The sequence below is a fragment of the Mirounga leonina genome, unplaced genomic scaffold (assembly GCF_011800145.1).
Source record: "Mirounga leonina isolate KUSES-001 unplaced genomic scaffold, KU_Mleo_1.0 Mir_169, whole genome shotgun sequence".
NCBI lineage: Eukaryota > Metazoa > Chordata > Mammalia > Carnivora > Phocidae > Mirounga > Mirounga leonina.
In genome coordinates this window covers 7,769,552-7,794,696 of record NW_023270431.1, presented here as the reverse complement: position 1 = coordinate 7,794,696, position 25,145 = coordinate 7,769,552, and the positions used below count along the sequence as shown (strand labels likewise).

At 36.0% G+C, this 25,145-nt stretch overlaps 1 protein-coding gene across 1 annotated transcript in view; it reads left to right on the top strand.

Moving 5' to 3' along the window:
• GBE1 (1,4-alpha-glucan branching enzyme 1) overlaps window positions 1-25,145 on the top strand; it is a 281,160-nt gene that overhangs the window by 195,546 nt on the left and 60,469 nt on the right. Inside the window, exons 10-12 of the mRNA XM_035015151.1 lie at window positions 119-217; window positions 6,296-6,406; window positions 10,303-10,474. Coding sequence (XP_034871042.1) covers window positions 119-217; window positions 6,296-6,406; window positions 10,303-10,474 — 382 coding nt within the window. The remainder of the gene's footprint in view (window positions 1-118; window positions 218-6,295; window positions 6,407-10,302; window positions 10,475-25,145) is intronic.

The following is a 25,145-nucleotide window of genomic DNA, read 5'->3' as shown; positions in this document are numbered from 1 at the left end:
ATTCCAAAAATATATGCTCCCATTTACTGTTTTTATTTATTGGCCCAGAATTTACTGTCAAAAATATAGTAAGAATCTGAGCAATGTGAATTGATAATGCTGATGTATTTTGTTGCAGGATGTATCAGGAATGCCAGCTGTCTGTTCTCCGATTTCCCAGGGAGGGGTTGGCTTTGACTATCGATTAGCCATGGCAATTCCAGATAAATGGATTCAGGTAAGATTTCATGCAATTTTTTTTTCCTGTAAATACTCTGTATTATGTTGGTTTATTTCTTATTTCTTTGATTTATTTCTTAATTTGTGGTAATTAGTTACAAATATTATAATTATTATAACTGAAGTATTAAATTTTCCCACTAGTGTGTTGATTCTTGTGCTTTTTAATAAGGTACTTCACAAACTTCTAAAAGTTCTAGTTTAAAGTATTCATACTTGAGTTATTCAGATAAGGGGAAAATATTAATATAACTTTAGCTGTGTACATGGAATTTTGCATTATCAGTGCAGTTTTATGAAACTTCAGTGCTCTATATTTAAGACACATTAAACATCATCAAGGCATCCATTTCTGCCTCCAAATCATCAATGTAGAAGTTACTCCTTAATTCCCAGTACTTGCTTCATAACATGTTTCTTCCTCAATAGATTTGGATTCATCCATTCCTTTACTTAACATTTAGAAATCCTTACCATGTGTCAAGCAGTAGGGATGAATAATTGTACATGACACCTTGCACATAATTTGTAATACAATTTTATTAAATTTAATAACATTTAAGTACCTTGGATTATATTTCGTTTTATTTAATATTTGCCTAAAAGACCAATGTTGTTACATAGACTTAGATTTGACATAGAACATTTTTGAGTGGCTATGTCCATAATCCTAGGCTGAACATGTGTAAGAAGTCAGCTATGTCTCGAATAATCATAGCCTTCTGATGAACCCTTTGGTACAGACATGAACTGGGGCCATGACATCACAGGGACAGACCCGTAGAACTTTGCATAGAAAAACCGTGGAGCCCACTCTGAAGGAAGTGGTTACTATAATCCTGTCTTAACTTTCTATCTTGTGCCCCCAGGCAATTTGTGCAATGCACAGCTGTGACTAAATCTTTACCAACATAATTTCTGCTTCTCCATTTATAATGATTCCTTAGACATTGTCAAGTTAAAAAAGCAAATGTTTTCCAGAGATGATTAGACTCAGAAATCAAAGAAACAAATATGTATTCTAGCTTTAACACCTGGGAAAGTTGCTTTATATCTGTCATTTAAAAAAATGCTGTGGTCTTCAGTTTTCTCACCTTGGTTTAAGGGTCTTTACCCACCATCTTTTAGGATTTCTAATTTTCCACGCAAACTTTTTTTTCCCTCACTAATGCCAAATCTTCCTTTTTTCACCTCCTACTGGAAAGCCTTCACCAGTTTTTGTGCAGATTCAAGAATATTTCAAGGTGTACATCAACCTATAATTATAGCCCACAGTGGGATATTTCCTTCTCTGAACAATGATGACAGTTTTTTTTTTTTTTAAGATTTTATTTATTTATTTGACAGAGAAAGACACAGTGAGAGAGGGAACACAAGCAGGGGAAGTGGGAGAGGGAGAAGCAGGCTTCCCGCGGAGCAGGGAGCCCGCTGCGGGGCTCGATCCCAGGACCCTGGGATCATGACCTGAGCCGAAGGCAGACGCTTAACGACTGAGCCACCCAGGCGCCCCAATGATGACAGTTTTAAAAGAAAGAATTAATTTAACTTATGAAACATTTTAGTACCTTGTATGCTCAAGGTACTGTACTAGTCAGTACCTCATAAGAATGGAAAATATATTGTCCTATGTATAGGATATGACCATCGTGTCTTCTTAGATCGTGAATTCTCTAAAGGCACATGTCATTTTCTATTTTATATAATTATTTAAAAATCTTTGCATCACCGAAGTGGTTAATAAGACAAGAGACAGTTAAAACAATATCTTTTAAAAACTCAGTGATTTCCCCTACTTATGTAATTTGTACATTTAAAAAGATAATACCATAAACAACTACTGTTTCCCTAAATGTCAGTAAAGCACACAAGGGTATTAATCCAAATGATAGCTGTACTCAGAATGTATGTGATATTCATCGTGATTTACCCATAGGGTCTGAGTTAGATTAGAATGCTACATTTCATTCATGTTTTTATTGTTCAAAAACAAATTGTTTACCACTTTCTACTTCTATTAGTTCAAAGTCAGTAGTTTGGAATATCACATTTAATCATACTTAATCACTTACTGAACAAATATTTGCCTATCTAAAATATGGCAAATTTGCAGCATCTCTTTTCATTTTGTTGCTCATTTTTATTACCTACCTACCTTTTTTCACCTTTTTATGTTAAATTGATGTAAGTATTTAATTGAATTCATTCATTACACATTAATTCCACCAAATGTTTATCAAGCACCTTGTATTTTTTTTTTAAAGATTTTTTTATTTATTCATTCAAGACACAGAGATAGAGAGAGAGAGAGAACATGAGCTGGGGGAGAAGCAGAGGGAGGGGGAGAAGTAGACTCCCCTCCGAGAAGGGAGCCCGATGCGGGGCTCCATCCCAGGACCCTGGGATCATGACCTGAGCTGAAGGCAGATGCTTAACCATCTGAGCCACCCAGGCGCAAGCACCTTGTATTTTTATTATATAAAGTTTTTCAATTAAACTTTTTATATGAAGATAATTGTAGATCCCCATGCGGTTGTAAGAACAGTTGTAATACAGTGAGATCTGGTGCACTCTTAACCAGTATTCCAAAGTCTCACAACTAGGATACTGACAACTGATGTAGTTAAGGTATAGAATATTTCCATCACCATAAAGTTCTTTCATGTTGTTCCAATCACTTTTTAACCTGTGGCAACCACTCTGATCTCCATTTCTGTAATTTTTTTTTCATTTCAAGAATGTGATATAGGGGCGCCTGGGTGGCTCAGTCGTTAAGCGTCTGCCTTCAGCTCACGTCATGATCCCAGGGCCCTGGGATCAAGCCCTGCATCAGGCTCCCTGCTCAGCGGGAAGCCTGCATCTCCCTCTCCCACTTCCCCTGCTTGTGTTCCCTCTCTTGCTGTGTCTCTCTCTGTCAAATAAATAAATAAAATCTTAAAAAAAAAAAAAAAGAATGTGATATAAATGAAATCATATAATATGTCACCTTTTGGGATTGCCATTTTTCACTCAGCAGAATTCTCTGGAGATTCATATAGGTTGTTGCATGTATCAGTAGTTTATTCCTTTTTATTGCTGAATGATATTCCAGGGTATGGATATGCCACGGTTTGCTTAATCATTTACCCATTATAGACATCAGTATTGTTTCTAGTTTTTGGCTATTGCAAATAAAGCTGCTATAAACATGTGTGTGCAGATTTTTTATGGCCATAAATTTTAATTTCTCTAAGATAAATGCACAAAAGTGCAATTACTGGGTCATGTAATAGTTGGATATTTGAGTAGTTGCATATTTAATTTTTTAAGAAACTGCCAAACTTGTCCAGAGCAACTGTACCATTTACATTCCCACCAGCAATTTTTTAAGAAACTGCCAAACTTGTCCAGAGCAACTGTACCATTTACATTCCCACCAGCAATGAGATCCAGTTCTGTACATCCTTGCACCTACTTTAATCATTCTAATAGGTGTGTAGTGATATCTAACTCTGGTTTTAATTTGCATTTCCTTAGTGGCTTATGATGATGAACATCTTTTCATGTGTTTATTTGTCTTCTATATATCCTCCTTGATGAAATGTCCATTCATATCTTTTGACCGTTTTCTAATTGGATCATTTGTTTGCTGTGGAGTTTTGAGAGTTCTTTATATAATTTAAATTAAACTCTTATTGGACATGTGGTTGGCAAATGTTTTCTCCCATTCTGTTGCTTATCTTTTTATCCTGTTCATGTGGACTTTGACAGAGCAAAAGTTCTTTGTCTACATTAAATTTGGTGAAGTCCAGTTTATCATTTTTTTCTTATAGAGACCTTTTTTGGTGTCGAGTCTAAGAATTATTTGACTCTCCTATGTTTTCTTTCAAACATTTTATACTTTTATATTTAAGTCCATGGCCCATTTTGAATTAATTTTTGTGCAATCAATGTTTAAGACTTAGTTCCTTAGTTCAAGTTTGTTTCTTTTCTTTTCTTTCTTTCTTTCTTTCTTTCTTTCTTTCTTTCTTTCTTTCTTTCTTTCTTTCTTTCTTTTTTTTTTTGCAATTTCTGACTCTTTTACTGTGATTTGTTGAAAAGTCTATCCTTCCATTGATTTGTGTTTGCACTGTAGTCAAAAATTAAGTGGGCATATTTGTGTAGGTCTATACATTAGTGTGAAATTGTTGCTGTACCTAATTACCACAACAGTGTCTTAAAACAACACAAATTTACTATTATATAGTTCTCATAGTTCTGTAGGTCACAATCTAAAATGGATCTTATTAGACTAAAATTAAGGCATTGGCAAGGCTTCACTTCTTCTGGAGGCTCTAGTTCCCTTGCCTTTTCTAAAGGCTTCTAGTTTTTAAAAAGCCACCTATACTCCTCAGCTTGTGGCCCCTTCTCCATCTTCAAAGCCAGCAAGGTAGCATCTTCAGATTTCTCTCTTACTCTGACAACTCACTCCCCCTTTTGAGAAAGATCCCTATAATTACATTGGACCCATCCAGGTTATCCAGGATAATCTTTCCCTTTCAATGTATTTGACTTTATCACCTCTAAAGTCCTTTTGCATGTAAGGCAACATGAATATGGCTCTGGGCATTAGGATGTGAACATCTATGGGTGGTCATTATTATTCTGCCTAACACAGTCTGCTGTGTGGTGTCTAACGATTCACATTGAAATTCTGAGAGATGGCTAAACACATCTGAATTCCTTGGACAAAAGTCAACAAAGGAAGATTCAAGGAGGCCTGAACCCCATTTCTTGTACCAAAATCTGCCTTATTTTTGCATTAGTTGCTGTGCAACAAATTACCACAAATCTAGTAACTTAAAACATTACTCAGTTGCTATCTCATGATTTCTTCGAGGGACATCCATCATATTCCAAGGTCCCACCTCCACTTTAGGTAAAGGATTGCACAAAGATGTGAATCTGGAGGGGCAGGAATCATGGGGACCATCTTAGAATTCTGCCTATCAGAGTACAATTGACACTTTGGACAGAGGAATGAACCCAGGCAGAAAAAGTGTATTGAGTAGAAGAAAGAGGCTATTTTTAGGAGTAACTTTCAAGAGCACCAGCTTTATAGGATAGGCAGAGGGAGAGACTGCAGGATGCCTAGAGTGGTAGGAAAACAAAACAAAACAATCAGGAGTCTCACAGTGTAGACTGAGATGGAAAGTGCCTCATGGGAAGGGATAGAGTCAGCACTCTCAACACATACAGCAAATAGTTGCCTAAGAAAAAGTATTACCTAAGAGACCGTCATCTGCAATCTTGGCAAGGTCATTTGCATCGAAATAGAGCAGAAGCCAGCTCGGAGACTGAGTGATAACTGAAGTGGAGAAAGAAATGTGTGGTCTGGGGACGCCTGGGTGGCTCAGTCGTTAAGCATCTGCCTTCGGCTCAGGTCATGATCCCAGGGTCCTGGGATCGAGCCCCATGTGTCGGGCTCCCTGCTCAGTGGGGAGTCTGCTTCTCCCTCTCCCACTCCCCCTGTTTGTGTTCTCTCTCTCGCTATGTCTCTCTCTGTCAAATAAATAAAATCTTAAAAAAAAAAGAAAAAAGAAATGTGTGGTCTGTTAAGATGGTAATTATTTCATGATAGTCTTTAAACTTTGAAATGACAGGGTTTTTTTTTTTAGTTATCATTTTTTTTTTTAAAGAATGGAACAAAACATTATTCCTGCTAAAATTTTCTTTAGTCAAACCTAAAGATGTAGCAAGTATATCTCTCTCTTGTGAAAGAGACAAAAAGATAATGTGCACAGTAACACCTCACTGTGGTCTTAATCAAGAGGTAGCAGTTGTTACAGTGAGAAAAAAAGGTTGAAAAAAGCCCAAAGTGCCGTGAACAAACCATCTGCACAAAAGCAAACACACCCACGCCCCACATCACTGTCATTTGGTCAGTCTGTATAAAAGCTTTGATTTTAGTAAAAAGTTTAACCAAAGATGTTTTTGCTACATGGGTGCCCTTGTATCTACATGTCAAGTAATTTGGATTGATATGATGGATGCCTTCAGATAGTGACTTAAGGTGAGAACAATAATGGTTTATTCAAATGATTTTCTCTCTTGCATTTAGCTACTTAAAGAGTTTAAAGATGAAGACTGGAATATGGGCAATATTGTGTACACACTCACAAACAGACGCTACCTTGAAAAGTGCATTGCTTATGCAGAGAGCCATGATCAGGTAAATGAATATGTGTACAAATTAATTGTGGCTTTCTTTGTATTTATTAACATATCTAATACAAACCTATCTAAATGCAAATCTCTATAGTTTAATACAGTTAATATAATTTATATCTATCTTTACGTGAAAACTGCTTATACTTGAAAAACATTTTAAAATTACTTTGCAGATCTATAAATTCCAGCTTCAAAATGCAGCACTATTTTTACTCTGCCAAACTGTAATTAAAAAATTGTAAATGACAGTTGCAAGTGTTCTCTTACATGTTTTCCTTTGTTGTAACAAGAGGAATATTGGTGCTGATCCAGGTTAATTTTAATTTCCGTTTTAGATTTCCTTCTAGAGGTTTTCTTTTATGCCTTTTGATAAGCTTTCATCATTTTTTTCCTGCAATCACTGAAATCTCTTGCTAGGTAATTACCCTGACCCCTGTTTGTCCAGCTTTGGCCCATCCTTTCTAATGCAGCCTGAGGTATCTTCCGAAGAGCAAAGCTCATTTCGTCAACCCAGATCTTTTGATTAAATCTTCTCATTCAAGCCCACTCATATTCTGGCCTAAGCCAAAGTTTCCACCTTCATTCTCTGCTCACCTCTCCAAGCATTTTATTTTTCAGTACAATAAAATTCCCACCCATTCCTGAATAAGTCAACCTTGTTCCAATCTTGTAATTTCCCCCACACACCTGCAAGTGTCTAGTGCACCTGGGAAGCTTCTGTGAAGTCCTACTGTCCTGCCTCAGATGTCATATTCTCCCTCAAGACCTCATCTAGTTGTATAGGGAAAAATAGTTGCCTCATCCTCCATGCTTTCATCACATTTTAGGCAGAACATTTGTTTCCATTACCTTTAGATTTTCAGCCTTAGCACTGTGACTGCTTCTAGTAGTTGTTCAATAAACATAAGTAAGTGGGGGAACAAAGGCCATTTAGTTATATAAAGCCATATCAAACCTCATAAGCATAAGTAACATAAGTACTCTTTATACATTAAAAAGGAGACAGTAAAAATTTTTGAAATTATTTGCATGGAGCACCGGGGTGACTCAGTCAGTGAAGCGTCTGACTCTTGGTTTCAGCTCAGGTCATGATTTCAGGGTCCTGAGATCCAGCCTGCACCCAGGCCCATGCTCAGCGTGGAGTCTACTTGAGAATATCTCTCTTCCTGCCCCGCCTCTGGCTCACACTCTCTCTCTCCTCTCTCTAAAAGGAATAAATAAATAGATAAAATCTTTAAAAAAAGGAAATTATTTCCAGTATGTGTATTAAGAAAATTGAAGCTCAAACAATAAGCTTGTTATTTTTGAAGAAATTGACCATTTAAGGTAAACAGGTAGATTTTCAGGTGTATTCTCTAATTAATAAGAAAGTCTAGGGGCGCCTGGGTGGCTCAGTCATTAGGCGTCTGCCTTCGGCTCAGGTCATGATCCCGGGGTCCTGGGATCGAGCCCCTCATCGGGCTCCCTGCTCAGCAGGAAGCCTGATTCTCCCTCTCCCACTCCCCCTGCTCGCGTTCCCTCTCTGGCTGTGTCTCTCTCTGTCAAATAAATAAATAAAATCTTAAAAAAAATTTTTTTTTAAAGTCTAAGTAGACCAGAGGTCAGCTACTAAGGCCCATGGGCCAAGTTCTGCCTGCTGCCTATTTTTGTAAAGGTAATTGGAACACAGCCATGTTCATTCACTTATGTATTGTCTATGGGTGCTTTTGAGCCATAATGGCAGATTTAAGTAGTGGAGACTGAGCAAGTGTCCCACAATGCCTAAAATATATACTAGGTAGCCTTTACAGAAAGTTTTCTGACTCATGCTGTAAACCTATATTAAATTTTGTATCTTTCAAATCAGGGCAGGGCTTTCTTTTCAACTTAAATTGGCCATAGAGCAAATCAAATACCTACAAAAAATCAGAACCAAAATCTAAAAAATTAAAAATGGATAATATAACCATGGAGGAACTCTCACCAAATACATAACAATATGAAAACTAAGATGCATGTATAAATTCTTTATATTGCAGACTCCTAGCAATTATAACATATTTTGAGCTCCATAGATACATTTATTTTATATAAATGAATAAAAGAATAAATGAGTGGATTAAACAAATTGAAGATGAAACAGATTATTTTTATAGTTTTCTTCCCAAAATGTACAGAAAATTATAGAATTATTTCATACTTTGAAGATTCAGGTAATTCTGCCTTTTATTACAAATTGTTGGAATATACAAAAAGATGCAAGTTTCCTAGTTCTTTCTAAAAGCAAAAATAGGGCACCTGGGTGGCTCAGTTGGTTAAACATCTGCGTTGGCTCAGGTCATGATCTCAGGGTCCTGGGATGGAGCCCCACGTCAGGCTCCCTGCTTCTCCCTCTCCTTCTGCTGCACCCCCTGCTTGTGCTGTCTCTCTCTCTGTCAAATAAATAAATAAAATCTTTAAAAAAAAAGAACCAGTACTAATAACTATTTAACAAATAGATCTACGTTGTCTTCAAACTTCTTTAACAATGGAGCCTACTTAGTGAGTCACGCTTCTATAGCACTCGAAGTTGTATGTCAGATTGAAGCTGCATTTTATTGGTATGTGTTTCAGTCTCCTAGGGCTGCCATAACAAAATTCCACAGACCGGGTGGTCTAAACAACAGAAATTTATTTCTCGCCATTCTGGAGGTTGGTAGTCCAAGATCAAGGTGTCAGCAGGTTCAGTTTTTCCTGAGGCCTCTGCCCTAGGCTTGTAGATGGCCATCTTCTTTCTGTTCTCACACGGTCTTTTTTTGTGCACACTCATCCCTGGTGTCTCTTCTTCTTCATATAAGGACTTCACTCATATTGGATTAGAGCCTCACTCTTATGACCTTATTTAATCTCGATTACCTCTTTATAGGCCCTCTCTCTAAATCATAGTCACATTGGAGGTTAGTACTTCAACATGAATTTGGGGTGGGCACAGTTCAGTCCATAACTGTACACATCCACTTTATATGTTTAGATTTAAAATTTTATCTGTAAGTCGGAGAACAAAGAGTCTACTTTGATAAAGTGAAATAGTTTGAACTCAAGTAATATAGATGACAATTACTATCTAATCAAACTCTGAAAATTCTTAGCCAGGAACCATATTCTGAGCCAATTCTTTTTTGGCCCTTAAAATAATTCAGATTGTTAAAAAGCCTCTCTTCTACTACTCAGGATGTTTCTGAATTACCTGCCCCATTTATCAACTGTTATATTTTCGTATAAAATAAACTAATTTTAGATTAGATGCCAAATTCAATGAAAAAGCAAATTTTACATTTTAAGGAAAAGCTGTCAGCCCTCTGCTGAAGGGGAATAGGGTCCATTTTACTATATATATGTACATATTTTATATATATAAATACATATACATAAATATAAATACATATGCATATAAATGATTTTTAAGAAAGTCTTCCATTCTTCCAAAACAAACAAAATCATGGCAATGCAAGCTATTTTTAAAGTTTATTTATAATGATGTAATGTGTGGTGCTCAACATAACAATAAAAAATTTAAAAAATAAAATGAAATTTAGTATTCTCAACATCATAATAAATATTTATTCCAATTTCAGAGAATTTGAAGCATCAGCTCAGGTATAGCAAATATTCAGCTGGCTTATCCTGAGTTTTCACCAAGCTCTTTAAAAATAAAAATCCATCCTGAAAATAGTGCTGATCTCCGACCAGCTCACCTGATTTTACCTGTTCTCCTTCTACATAGAAAGCAACTATTGAAAAACACATGAAATTAATATTAATTCAAACACCTCTCCTTCATCGTTTCCCATCCCGTGTAATCCTGTGTTATTCTAGTATAAATCACAACTGCTTAGCACCTATTCCTTGCATTTATCTCAGTGACTTTTATTCCCATAGGCACTCGTTGGGGACAAGACACTGGCATTTTGGTTGATGGATGCTGAAATGTATACCAACATGAGTGTTCTGACCCCATTTACTCCAGTTATTGATCGTGGAATACAGCTTCATAAAATGATTCGACTCATTACTCATGCTCTTGGTGGAGAAGGCTATCTCAATTTTATGGGTAAGTATGAGTTGAACACATATCCCATCTATGTTCAGAACGTTAACTAATATTACATATGACATAAATCATGTAGAATAGTTTGAATTACTGTTCAGATTTAAAACAGGAAATTACAACTTTGTTTCTTTTCATACACTGTCCTATATAAGCTGCACAAATTAAATTACTGTAAAATCATTGTTATACTAATACATGATGCAAAAGTAGTCTAATAGCTGGCATTTTATTTAATGTTTTTGTCAACAAGTGGGGTGAACTATTTTTAAAACTTAGAATTATTCTGAATTTAATCACTGGAGTTTATTATATTAGTGTTCACACATTAAACATAAGAAAGATATAATTGTCATGGCATGACATATCAAGCTAAGATTATTGGTCTTTGAGGTAATTGTACACCAGTATGTTTATATTATAAATGTGAAAACCAAGGCAAAGGATATTGTGATAGACAAAAATATTTATATATATTTATTTTAAAAATAGGAAAACTATGAATATTCAAAGGTCATTGTTGTCCTAAGGATCTTGAATGATAAGATATAGAAGTCAACAAATAATATTTTCTGTTCTATTTGGTCAACAACGGTCATTTGAGCATTTCTAAGTTTTAGGAGATTTCACCAGTTTTTAGACTAGAGAGAGAGAGAAAGGCTGGGAAATGTATATGAGAGGCTGACTTACTTTTCTATAGTGAAAGCCTTAGAAGAGCTTCAAATTAATTCATGTCTATCTGGAAATTTGTATAAGGAACCTCAGATTGGACTTTTAAAAGTCTCTGTTGTTAATTCAGTCAATCAGGCAATCAGTCTCTATTGTTTGCTAACTTGAGGTTAGGAAGCCCACCCCTATAAACTAGTGTATTCCTCTCCTAGGATCAACAAAATTTGTTAATAGTCCTAAGCTGTCCGGAAGTGACCTTCCCGAGGTGGGAGACTGCACTGAGCCAGCCAGGCTGCAGGCCAGGTTCCCTGAGTGGAGTTTGCAGGCATTATATCCATAAGTAAAATCAGCCTCAGTTCCTTAAAAGCAGCTGGTCTTCACTGACCCAATAAACATTGTTCACAAATATAGCCATTCCAGTAAGGCCTTAGTTGCACAATCAATTTTTTCAATTATATCCTGATAAAAAGATAGGGTCTATGAACCTGTGTAAATATGTTACCATGTGAAGTAAGGAGAAGTGGGGAGTTAGTGAGAGATTATTTTTAGTGTTTTATTTCATTTTCAAAAGCAGTTCATGAAGTTGTTATACTCTAAGATAGCTTAAAAAGAAATGGAATGGGCTTCCTTGTATGTGTGGAAACTAAAACAGTTTTCCAAACAGAGAGCCAAAATAAAACCTCCGAGTTTATGCAGTCAGTCCTATGTCATTAATTCTTGAAGCCGACTGCATTCAAAACTTCTAGTAATCTTGGGGCACCTGGCTGGCCCAGTGAGTAGAGCATGCATGCGACCCTTGATCTCGGCGTCATGAGTTTGAGCCCCATACTGGGCATGGAGCCTGCTTAAAAAAAATAATTAAAAAGAAAAAAAAGATCCTTAAAAAAAAAGAAAAGAATTCTAGGAATCTTGACTCAGTTTACTGCTTTAGTCTGGAAGTTGTGTAGGCAATGTCAATTTAGAAGCCTATACCTAATGAGTGGAGAGTGTGGGTAGTTTGAAGTACTTAATAAAGTCCTTTTCCTGAGACTGTCGTCCTTTGTGGAAGACAGTTCTAGCCTATAGCCCATAACAGAACCTGCAGGCAAGCATCAAACAGACTACACATGACAGAGATTTAACAGCCTTAGTTAAATTAATATTGATAACTTTTAAATAAGAAAGATCTGATTCAAATTCATATTAAGAATTATTTCCTGGGACGCCTGGGTGGCTCAGTCGGTTAAGCGTCTGCCTTTGGCTCAGATCATGATCCCGGGGTCCTGGAATCAAACCCCACATCTGGCTCCCTGCTCAGTGGGGAACCTGCTTCTCGCTCTTCCTCTCCCCCTCCTTGTGCTCTCTGATAAATAAATAAAATCTTTTAAAATATTAAAAAATATATATTATTTCCTGAGTCTTGGTGTATATTCCATGAGGGTAAAAATGGGTCATGGACAGCTAGGACATTAACAAATCTCAGTAATTTCATAAGCTTTGTGAAGTATTTATATTAATAATCACCTTAACTGTATATATTCCACCTAGGGCAGGCTGAGCATCTGTTTTGTTTTGAAAACTCTTCCCATAGTAACAATAAATAGTAACAATAAAAAACATAATTATTTCTAACATCTCTTTCTGTAAGGTCTATAAAGTGAGCATATTTGTGGTATCAAATATAATCTTGGGATTATTCTTTGATATAGGACTAAGAGATCTTTGAAGTTTTATTCTTTTGTTCTTAAAACAAATGGCTCCTAATGCTTAACACCAATATAACACCTTTTTTTATTCCCTCTGTCCTATTATCTAAATCTTAGCATTTCTCTACAGACATTAAAATCAATAATCTCCAAGTAGCTCTATAATTTCTGATTATTGATGTTGTTTTATGAAGTTTAGTATTTCCCTATGAGCTATCATGACTTTAAATATTTTTTTTTTTTTTCCATTTCTTGATCATGTCACTGTCCTGCTTAATGGCTTCAATGACTGGTGTCCTCCAGCTGACCTGTAAGGCTCTCATGAATGGTCTCCTGTGGGTCTCCCTGTTGATCGCTCTGCTCCAGCCACGCAAGCATTCTTTCAGTTCACTGAATGTACCAACCTCCTTCAACTCTGAGCTCTATACGTTTGCAGTTCTCCTTTCTGAGAAGCATTCCACTCAAACATTCCCTCCCATACCTGACCAAATCCTTCATCTGCAAATCTCATTTCCTTGGGGAAGCTTTTCCTAAAGCCTCATGCTATGCTAGTTTTCCCTGTCATACATTTTTATATTACCCTATACTTACCTTTCATGGCACTTAACAAAATTACATTTGAAAAACTATTAAATATATAACTCCCTTGGTAAATTTAAGACTCAGTGAAAAGAGGGGTCATCTGTATCTTATTCACTATTTTATCTCCAGGAACTAGTAGCAACTGGCACAGCATCTACCACATCACAAGGCTTTCACATTTTTCTAAAAAAAAAAAAAAAAGGATATCAGATAGATGTCTATGTATGTAATAAATAGATAAATATATATATAAAATATTACCTTGTAATATTTTTAGTAGTTCATTAGCTGCAATCACCAGTTGTAGTTATAAGCAGAGTAATTTTTTTCAAGTGGCATGTAAGAAATTAATATTTAAAAAGATCAATTTAAGAAATTTTTCGAGACTGACTGAGGAGCAACCTGGTTGTTTATTCATGTTTTAGGCATTTTTAAACTTGTTATCTTTCTGAAATTTTATTTTTATTTTTCTTTAGTAGAGGAAGAATAAGTTAAGAGAAGAAAACACATTCTTACAGTTTTTTTTATTAAAACATGTTTACATAAATTCATTAGGCACTTAGATATGTGTGCCGTTCATCACAAATCATTAGGATCAGTACTGATTTTCTGAGAATGATACCAATTTGGCTGATTTGTTTTGTTTTGCTGGTTTTTTGTCTTATATACTCCTAATTTTGAGTTTCAAAAAAATTCTTTCACTCTGGGTAAAGCAGAGGAATATTTGCTGTGAATTTTTTATTTGCTAGATTATTTAATTGGTTACGAATAAATACACTTATATTTCTTATTCTAATACCATGTAGTCATCTGCAAGAATCAAATACACGAGAGGGGAGCAGGGATGGCTAAATTATGTTTGTATTTTTATATTTCATTCATCGTATGAGAGTTAAAATAATAAATATGAATAAAAGTAAATTTATATTGACATGGCATTCTATACTTTCTAAAGCACTTTCCAAAGCACTTTCCTATGCATCATCTAACTTAATCTTCATAATTTTTTTTTTCTATATCATGTCTTAGTTTAAAAGAAACCTTGGGAAAAAGTTAGAGGAGTACTAAGGTGTGCTAGGTCAATGTCCCAAGTGGCATTTTGCTGAAACTGCAATTTGTGAAGATAAAGGGACGTGCGTAATGTTGTACAGCTAGAAAATACAGCAGCTGGTTGGTTGTCTTTTTCTTCTGATTTCCAATTTGAGAAAATTTTTAAAGAAATTCTTGTATCAATATGTAGATTAGCCACCATAGTATAATTAATGTATATCTTTTAGGAAAAGGTAGAGCAAAGCGGTTAAGAAAGCTCTCTGAGTGGGAATCCAAGACTTCTAGATGGGTGACTTGGGTAGGATGCATTGCCTTCAGGGCCTTCATCTGCTCAGTGATAAAACGGAGTACCACCCACCCCAGACGACTATTTTGAGGGTGAAATGATTTAATATGGTTACGAGACTCAGATATTGCCAGGCACATAGCTCATCATTAACTTTTATTTAAATTAAGTTAGTTGAATTTAAAATTAAATTTACTGTTAACTATTTTTAATATTATTAATTATTCCATTAAATAAATAGGTCTTGAATACTGATGTTCCAATTCCATCTAAGAGTATTTCTTTAGAATCTTGCCTAATGGTACATGGTTAAAAATAAAAGTTTCTTAAAATGTTTCATTCATTTCCTCTTTGAGACATGAGTAAATGTAATAATTCTTTGTTAGAAATCAGATGACATTTTCCAAGTTGATATATGTGGTAAATTAAACCATTTCTGTAGTAAGTCTAAGAGTAAATATTACTTCTTTTGTTTTGAATTCATAGTGACATTTACTGAATGTTGCTGCCAAAACACCTTACTTAGCTTTCACGTATGAAGGGGTCTGAGGGTTACCTCAGCTAGTTTTCATTTCTAGGATGATTTCTAGGATATATATTGATCGGTTAACATTTATTATGTATCTACTATATGGCATTCATGTGTTAGTCTATGTGGGCATTAGATAAAACTTAATATTTTTCTGGCATACCTGTGCAGAGAACTTCTATGTACACAGAAAGAGAGAGAGAAAGAAAGAAGGCAGATTGACTTCAAGTAAGTTCAATTTTAAAAGTTAGTAAATTGATATATATATCAATTTAAACTATAAATTTAACATATGCAGAACACATTCTAGAATGTGTTTTAACACAATTTACAAAATTCCTTCATGCTTCAGACATTTATATGTACCCACTGTGTACCAAGCATTGCTAAGTGGTAGATATTATGAGGTGAAAAATAGTTCTTGCTCTCAAGGTCTCAAAACCCAAAAGGGATTACAGACAAGTAAGCAGACAAGTATCTTTATACTAGTGCATGCACTAGATACAGTGATAGAGATGAACAGAAAATGTCATATAAATATATAGGAAATTGGGTTAGGAGATTGTTGGTGGAACTTATGAGTAACTTCAGTTAGACAAATGTAGATAGAAAGGCACAAGGAAGCCCTGCAATGAAATCAAAAGTCAAGTAAGAATAGGACTGATGTACTGGAGTGAGACTGAAGTCATTTGGAAATATTAAACTTCAAATAAATGAAAAAAACTGGGTCTAAGGAAATGAATTTAGTGATCATTCATTGATTAGAAAGTTGAATGAAAAAATGTGGTTGTTGTGGTGCCTGGGTGGCTCGGTTGGTTAAGTGTCTGCTTTCGGCTCAGGTCATGATCTCAGGGTCTTGGGATCAAGCCCCAAGTCAGGCTCCCTGCTCCTCAAGGAGCCTGCTTCTCCCTCTGCCTCTGCCTACCACTCCCCCTGCTTGTGCTCTCTCTTTCTCTCTCTGTCAAATACATAGGTAAAATCTTTAAAAAAAAAAAAAAGTGGTTGTCATCACTTTAAAATATCATGAATTCTTCAGCAAGAAAGACCCAGTGTTGATGACTGAATGGGTTTGTGGTTTACTTTTTTCTGTATTTATAACATAACTAAAAGAATACAGATTAGAAAAATAAGACATAAGATCATTGATAATCTATATGGCTATGCCTTGCTACCCTTTGTAACCACTGGTTAGTTAAGCATATTTAATAGATGGCTAAAAATAAATATAGAATAAAAAATATTTGCCGTACACATAGGATAACCTCACTAAATATATGTTAATTGCATATGGATAAACTGCTAAAGCCATTCAAAAGAGAAAAAAATGAGGATAGGGATATATTTTGCCCAGGTTTCTAGTAGCTATGTGGTTGTGTTGGAAGTGCTATTGTTTCCTATCCAGTCATCTGAAGCAGAGGGAGTAGTCACATGACCTCATTGTGTGACTCATCAGGAATTGCTATAAAGGGGAGGTGGTCAGGCAAGCACATGGACTACTATGCCCAGTGATCTTAGTACTAGGGAAGAAGTCAATACTGATAAAGTGGTCCCCCCTTTAGGTTCTGCTTTTTGCAGTTTCACTTTACCACCCAGTTAACTTCCATCCGGATGCAGATAATCCCCTTCTGACCTATCCTCAGAGAATCAGTAGTAGCCTAAGGCTATGTCACATTGCCTAAGTGATTCACCTCACTTCATCTCATCAAGTAGGCATTTCATCATCTCACACCATCACAGAAAGAAAAAGGGTGATCACCTTTTTCTAATATATGTATATTAGATAGTATAATAAGATTAATGGAGAAAGAGAGAGAGAGAAAGAGTGGGAGAGAACACTTTTTACATTAACTTTTATTAGGTATATTGTTATAATTATTCTATTTTATTATTTGTTATTGTTGTTAATCTCTTACTGTACCTAATTTTTGAATTAAAATTTATCATAGGTTTGTATGTATGTATAGGAAAAAAATATAGTATATAGGGTTTGGGACTATTTGTGATTTTAGGCATCCACTGGGGTTCTTGGAGAATATTCCCCACAGATAAGGGAAGACTACTACAGTATTAATTTCATATAATGCCAAAATAATGGCATTGATAGTGTTTTTTATTAAAGACTGTTTAGAATTCTAGAGAGAAGAAACTACATTATTTCACTAATTTTAAATATAAATGTACATAAACATTTTACAATATCAAGTAGAGCATAAATTAAACTCTAAGCCTGAAGCACATATCTTGCAGATTTAAAATACTGACAGACAAAGCAGAATGGAATTTTAAGAATCAGGTATCCAAACAAAATGAAGAAAATTTAAATAATTTTGAAAATGAAGTATCATTTAATAATTCTCTAAATGAAAGTTTCAAAAATAAGCTGCATTAAAATGTTGCCATCCCTGAGTTTCAAGTTGGTTTTTGTGGAAAATGTTGTGGCTTTTCAGAAAGCTCTTTGTAACCCTGTCCTAGACTAGGCAGTGGTACGGAGAAAGTTACAACAAACAATTAACTCCAAATAATTTTCTTCATTTTCAGATAATTAGGTATCTCATCTAATAATGTTAAGAAAATTGTTTTCAATAACTTTTTTTTTTTTGGTGGGGGGGAAATCTTTTTATTGAGAGCTTACTGCTAGTTTTATTTCAAAGGAATTTGCTTTGTTTTCCCCTCTGATTTGACTTCATCTACTTTAGTTTTATCATATATAGATAGAGATTCAAATGCAGAGTGAATGCATCACTTTCAATACTGTCATGTTCATATTCCACTTGTTCAGAAAGCCTTTGAACTAAAGTAAGAATTATTCTTGCAACAGAAGCCTTGCTTTCTCCGTTGTCATTTTCTTCTTCCTCTTGGGGATAGTGTTTTAGAAGAACACTTTCTAAATGAGTACACCTTCATTCAATTTGAAATATTAATGCTGCATATAACTCTCTGGGTATAGCTCAAAACATAAATGATTCAAATTTCTCATTTAAAAAGTACTGAACTAGCAGAGTTAAATCAACAAAACTGATAACATTTCACTAATATAACACAATAGTCTAGGAAACTGAAAACTCATGTTGTAATCATAAAACACATATTCCCCATGACATCAGATGTTAATACATAAACTGAAATGTCATAAATAATCTGGAATCAGTGGGACTCATTGATTCATTTGTTCACTCATTCATTCAAATTAAACTCATTGTTTCCATGTCAATTTCTGGATACAGGTATAGGTTGGTTGTAAGTGGAGTTGTATGAAGGCTAAGTAGCTCAGGTTCGATAGCTTTATACTTTCAAATGAGGTCATCATCTGGGAGCGGAAGGAATAAGTGATGTTTGAGAAGAAAGTAGAAGCATGAAATAGACCACTCCAGGCATGAAAATACTAGGGAACCGTAGTAGGATATCTAGGTAATATTGAATGATCTTTTCAGAATTGTAATCAAGACTAAATTGAATCAGCCTTGCAATTGTGTTACTTTCTTTCTAGAAGGCATGGTTTAATCAAGAGTAGGAATTTTGTCAGGCATCTGTCAAAAAGAGGGACAAGTTTTGAAAAGTATTAGAAAACAACTCATATAATAGAGAACCAATAAGTCACTGGTTCTTAAAATTGCACATTGGAATAACCTGTGGATTTAAAAAAAAAAAACAAAACTAAAAATTGTGATTGAATTAGTGTTGGCCATAGCCTGGGCTTTGGGATTTTTAAAAGATTCTCAGATGATTCTTAAGGCTAGGAAATAAAGAGAATTCCAAGACGACGTAAAAGATACAGGAAAGTTCTCTGGTTATGGAACAGAAATCATAGAAGGCACAAGAAGAGGATGTAGGGGGAAGAGAAGGACAATTGGGACAGATGATGGTGTGTCATGGGTGCAGACTGTCAATCAATGACCAGAAGGCCAGACTTGGACTTCCTAGAAGCAAACAGAGCAAGCAGGATTGGGGCTGCTCCTGGAGTTTTCGAGATGCTTTCTCAAATATATTTTTATCAATAGGTAAAATTTAAATCAGCAGCCTTTTCTGCTTTTCTTATATTGTTTGCTCTATTTATGAACAAACTAAAATCATGACAATAGAGAGCAAACTATATTATATCCATAATGTGGGTCATCTGATAGGTGCTCATGTGTTTTTACTACTTTCTTGTTTAGGAATCTCATTACCATGATGTTATTCTAGTTTCTGTAATGAGTGATACCTGTGGAGAAAGAGGCATAATTACAAACTGGCAATTTTCTCTCTCAGCAGTGTAATGAAATTTCTATTACTAAACTTGAAGGATTTTCTCTGTATGATTATATTGTATTTTGACATTTGAAATTCTGTGGGACATTCTTTAATGAATATGTTACATTCTCCCTAAAGTCACAGGGAAAGTTGGATGGATTTTATCCTAAGTGTCAGTCTGCATTCAGTGATAGCTATATTATGCTTCAGTGTAAAATGTGTGATCTTACTTCAAATCTTCATCTATGATTGTTTAGTGTCAAACTTGTAAATCCTTTTTTCTGGTAGATAGGAATACAATAAAAATTTAAATGCCTTCCTGCTAAGTGCTGGAATCGAAGCAGTTATAGAAAGACAAAATACAGTCTCCTGAACAGTAGGAGTGCTAATTTTGGGCATTTTCTCTTAGCTTGTTGAGGCAAGTTTACCGAACATAACAGGACTAGTAGATGTCTATAAAACTGAGCTGTGAAAAACTGCAAATTTCTCAATATGAGCAGTTGTGAATGGCATTAAGTCCCGTTAAAATGCTCAGACACAAATAGCATCTATTTTAAATGGCATAGACTTAAAAAGCAGTGGCTCTGGTTTGATTCACAGCACACTGATAACCAATTTTAGCTGGCACTAGATGAGAACTTACCGTGAGTTTGACACCGTGCTAGGAGTTAAGGGAGTGCTGCTACAGTTAGCTGGGGAGCTTTAAATACTGAAGCCTGAGCCCCACACCAGCCATTTGAGTCAGAGTCCCTGAGTGTAAGGTTCTAGCAGTAGTAGTTTTTAAAAATCTCACCAGGCGATTTTAATATGTGGAGCCACACATAGAGATCCACTCCACTGATGGAGGGAAAAAAAAAAAAAGTCAGGCTGGAGATAGAGCCATGCTATGGAACAGACAGAACCAGAGTCACTGGAAGTGAGCAGATGGCATTTCCTCTCCCTCTCCCCCGTGTGATTTAAATGCCCTCCTCAGTACTGGACATGTTCTTTCTGCCAGGTTACTCTTCACAAAAGAACCTTCAAATCTTTGCTGAGGATCAGAACCTGGGCGCAGAGTCACTTTCAAGAAACCGTGTGTTAACCTAGTGGGGAGTGTTTCTGATGTAACTTAATCCACATTTTTCTCTAGCCTGCTCACATAGACCAAATTGAATACATCACCCCTTTACAATAGGCAATGGGTCTACTTAAAATCTGAATGTTGAGAGGAAGAAAGAAGCCACTGAACCTAACTCTCCGTCCTTCATTCTTTCAGGCATGGTGTCAGGGTAGGATACTTACATCGTCCCTGCATTTCTTCTTTTGGGATGTGGGTAGTTGTCTATGGCTGTCAGTGTGTGTGGTTTTAATGGCTCTTTCTGAACTGCTGTTCAGCTGGGCTGACCTCCGGCTGCAGTTCCAAAGAAAGAGAGCAGTGGGATGGGACCCACCGCAGCTCCTCATCTAAGCAAGGTCCGCTGCTGTCTGGTCTACTGCCGCTAAGTCTCTTACACTGGAAGCAGGAAATTTTCTCTTTGGTTTATTTATATAAAAGCCTGCCAGAAAAGTGGAGATGATGATTATTGCTGTTAGTTCACTTGTTTATTTTCATTATAAAGACTTGTTGGTAAAATAAAACTGATTTTCGGGAGGCCTAGGTGGCTCAGTCAGTTAAGCATGTGCCTTTGGCTCAGGTCACGATCCCAGGGTGCTGGGATCGAGTCCCTAATTGGGCTCCCTGCTCAGTGGAGAGCCTGCTTCTCCCTCTGCTTGTGCTCCATCTCTCTCTCTCTTTTTCTCTCTCTCTCAAATAAATAAATAAAATCTTTAAAAATAAGTAAATAAATAGAACTTTTTCTGTGCAGGACATGGTAACCTGTGCCATATGATCCCTCATGTGTTACGAATTTTAAACCAAAACCTACCATTGGGGGCATTGATATTTCTCCTAGTGAAGGTATATTGTCATATCATCATCAGAAAGAAAAGTCCTAGGTACAGGAAGGCACTGGTTTTTCTTTTCAGCTCTATCTCTTCCAGGTGAGGTCATCACAAATAGGAATTTTTTTTTTAAAGATTTTATTTATTTATTTGAGAGAGAGAATGAGATAGAGAGAGAGCATGAGGGGGGAGGGTCAAAAGGAGAAGCAGACTCCCTGCTGAGCAGGGAGCCCGATGCGGGACTCGATCCCGGGACTCCAGGACCACGACCTGAGCCGAAGGCAGTCGCCTAACCAACTGAGCCACGCCAGGCGCCCCACAAATAGGAATTTTAACTTGGAGGCTGCAGAGCATATTTCCTAATCTAACAAAATGAAAAGTAGGACTGGATCTTAGAATAAGCCCCAATGAAAAGAGCACAGTTTTTTCTAAAATTAACATCTGGATTCTGTGCTCTTAGGCCAACACACACACACACACACACACACACACTGAATATATGCAGGTATTTGTGCATACACACACATATGCATAAACATATACACACCGCTGAATAGACTCACTATTTACACAACCCTGGATTAGGAGACCCATAGTGTATACACCTAACCAGCTCTATTGTTGAGTTGTAGATGGTTGAGTTTGTAGTATTATTTAACAATTCTTGGAAACATTTAGAAATAAAGAAATTTTATCAAACTTTCTTTACTACTTTATTACCTAGCATTTTGGAAGAACGCCAAAGCGTCACTTCATGAGCTTCAGTGTCTCACAGAAGCTTCTCCTAAATCCAGAAAGTCAGCTAGGTCCAGGATCCTCTCTCAAATTGCTTGTCTTCCTAAGGAGGGAAAAACAGGATGTTATGCTAGGAGATGTGAGTAAAGATAAATTGATACATATTGGGCATTATACCTAGCCCTGAATTCTTAATTTAGTCTTATATTTTCAACTAAGCTTCCTCCTAATCTAATCCCAAAGACCCGTTTGAGTGATAACCTCATCTTACTGGTGGAATCTTCCTAAATGAGATGCCAGTGAATGAATAGTATCCCACTCACCCCAACCCATCCCATGTATGTATTTACTTCATGCTTCATAGTATTTCTCCAGTGGTGTTGGGCTCTTGAATTATTTCCTACCTTCACTACTTTCCTTCCTACCTTCACTCCTACCTTCACTAATTCTCTTCTTTCCAGTTTTACTACATAGTAAGTTTCATTATTTGGTTCACAGTCTCTTAGAACTTTCCATAGGTTTCTAGAGATTATCAGGAACCCCACAGATCTTCCTTCCAAAAAGAATTGATCAGAGAGGGGCACCTGGGTGGCTCAGTCATTAAGCGCCTGCTTCTCCCAGTCCCTCTGCTTGTGTTCCCTCTCTTGCTGTGTCTCTCTCTGTCAGATAAATAAATATATATATATACATACATACATATATATATATATACACATACATACATATATATATATACATATGTGTATATATATATATATATATAAATAAAAGTGTTGATCAGAGAGGTGTTTTTTTTTAGATCAAAGAGTACATGCTGATTCTTCCAGTATTATTCAAGCAGATTGAAAAGATCCTTATGACCATAGGATGCAAAATGTGATTGATTCTCCATTGCCAGAGCTGGTGAGCAATATGGTTGTCATCTTTTAAAATGTGGTTGTGAGTGCTCTAAACACAAATAATCTGCTCCGGCAACCTTTCTCCTGAGCTACTTGACAACAGGAGACAAGAATTTAGAAGATGAATTCCTCTGCCTCTGAAAGTTTAAATCATTATCTGAGTCTTACCTTGCCCCAGCTCACTCCCAAAACAAAGCAAGAAGACGAACTACACACGGTAATCTCAGTTAATAGTAGAGAAGAGTAATTTATATTTTCTAAGTTCCTTGGGAACTTTTTTTTTTACTTTTTCAGTGGAGAAACATAAGTTTCTCTTTAGGAATATATTTCCGTGGAGGGTTTAGGGAATGCAGATTATATGAGTGACTTGTCTTAATTGGACATGCTATTGTCAAATTAGCACCTTTGAGCATACTTTTCCTCAGATAGCTATATCTTGAATATTTACCCTGAGCAAGGCAGTATGCTAAATGTTTTACTTATGATATCTCATTTAAATTGAGTTCCAACCCTGAGAGGTAGGAATGATTACCTCCATTTTACACATGAGGGAAATGAAAGGTTAAACTTTAATACAGAAGTCAGAACTTGAACCGAGCTCTGCCTACAAAACACATCATCCCATACAAGACAATACTATAATTTTATCTGAAATGAATGCTAAGATTGGCAGTGGTGTTAGCAAATCTCTTAACTAGAGACATCTACCAAGAAGAGGTGAATCAAAGAGGAAAACAGCAAAATAAATTCCATACTGTGTGGTGATCTGTGACACAAATCAAGTGACTTATTTCCAAAGTTTGAGCCAGTCTTACAAATCACTTGTTTGTCCTCTTTGCTGACTTCTTTCTACTGCTGGATCAGGCACCGCCAAGGACCTGAGTAAGCAAGAGAAGACCTGGCCACTCGCTGCAGGAGTCCATGTCCAGGAAAGAGACAAAGCAGACAGATAGAAGTGTGTGAGGTGATATGTGTCACCTTCACAATCTGCACAGAGCACATTCTAGAAGAACACTGAACTGATACTCAGGAAAGGAGTAGGTTTGGGCCATCAGGGGAAGCTTACTGCGGCGGGTTGAGTTTAAAGTATCCCTTTCCTCCCTATCCCGATCCCTCACTGGAGTGGTACCTACGCAAAGCTAAGAAGGTGAAACAGAATGAGGGACCCATCAATTTAGAACATGAATGATGAGAGAGAAGGCTACAGATGGAAGCAGAGGCCAGGTCATGGAGAGCTATTGAAGGGTTTTATAGGAGATTGACAGAGTCAGATCCAGAGTGTAGGTATGTTACTCAACTAAAAATGTGAAAAATAGATTTGAGGGGGCAGTCACCTCAAACTAAATATAGCACTGCAAGATTTCCTGCTACCAGAATTCTTTAAAATTGGCTTAAAATTGTAGATCTAAATTCTTTGCATGCTGTTCACATCACTCTATAAATTGGATATATCCCCTGCTCATGGGTTCAAAATCATTTACTTCATTTTTTTAAGTAAGATTTTTCTGAAAGATTATGAGGAAAATAAAGTTGCCATTTTTCAGGGCCACACAGATACTAGGATCCTTCTGATTATTAACTGAAATTAAAGAAATATTTAATGGTTACCTCTGCCTATGTTATGTAATACAAGATGAAAATAACATTTATTTAGGTAAGTTATTTTTACTCCATATTTCTATCCTATGTAACCAAACACTTGAATACTGAATACTGGTTTGTTTGGATGTTCATTTTGTTTTGTTTTGTTTGTTTTTGTTTTTGTCCTATGTGGATCATATAAGAGATGTGTTTCTTTGAATGAGCAAGTTTGAATCAACCTGTGCATTTTATTTCATAACTCAAAAATGATCCAGGTACTTGATTTAAGTAGTTTTAAAAATATAAGGTAGTACAGGTATAACTCACATTATACAGTAACTATCACTTGGAAAAAATTTTTTTAATTTTGAGTTTGTAAAACGAATAATTTCAGGTGTAAATGAAAAATGCGGTTTTAAAGAATTCTGTGATATACTCAAGAATTATCACCTGATTTGTCTTTCATGAAAACATTTTCATATATTTAAGTCATTTAAAGGAGGCTGTA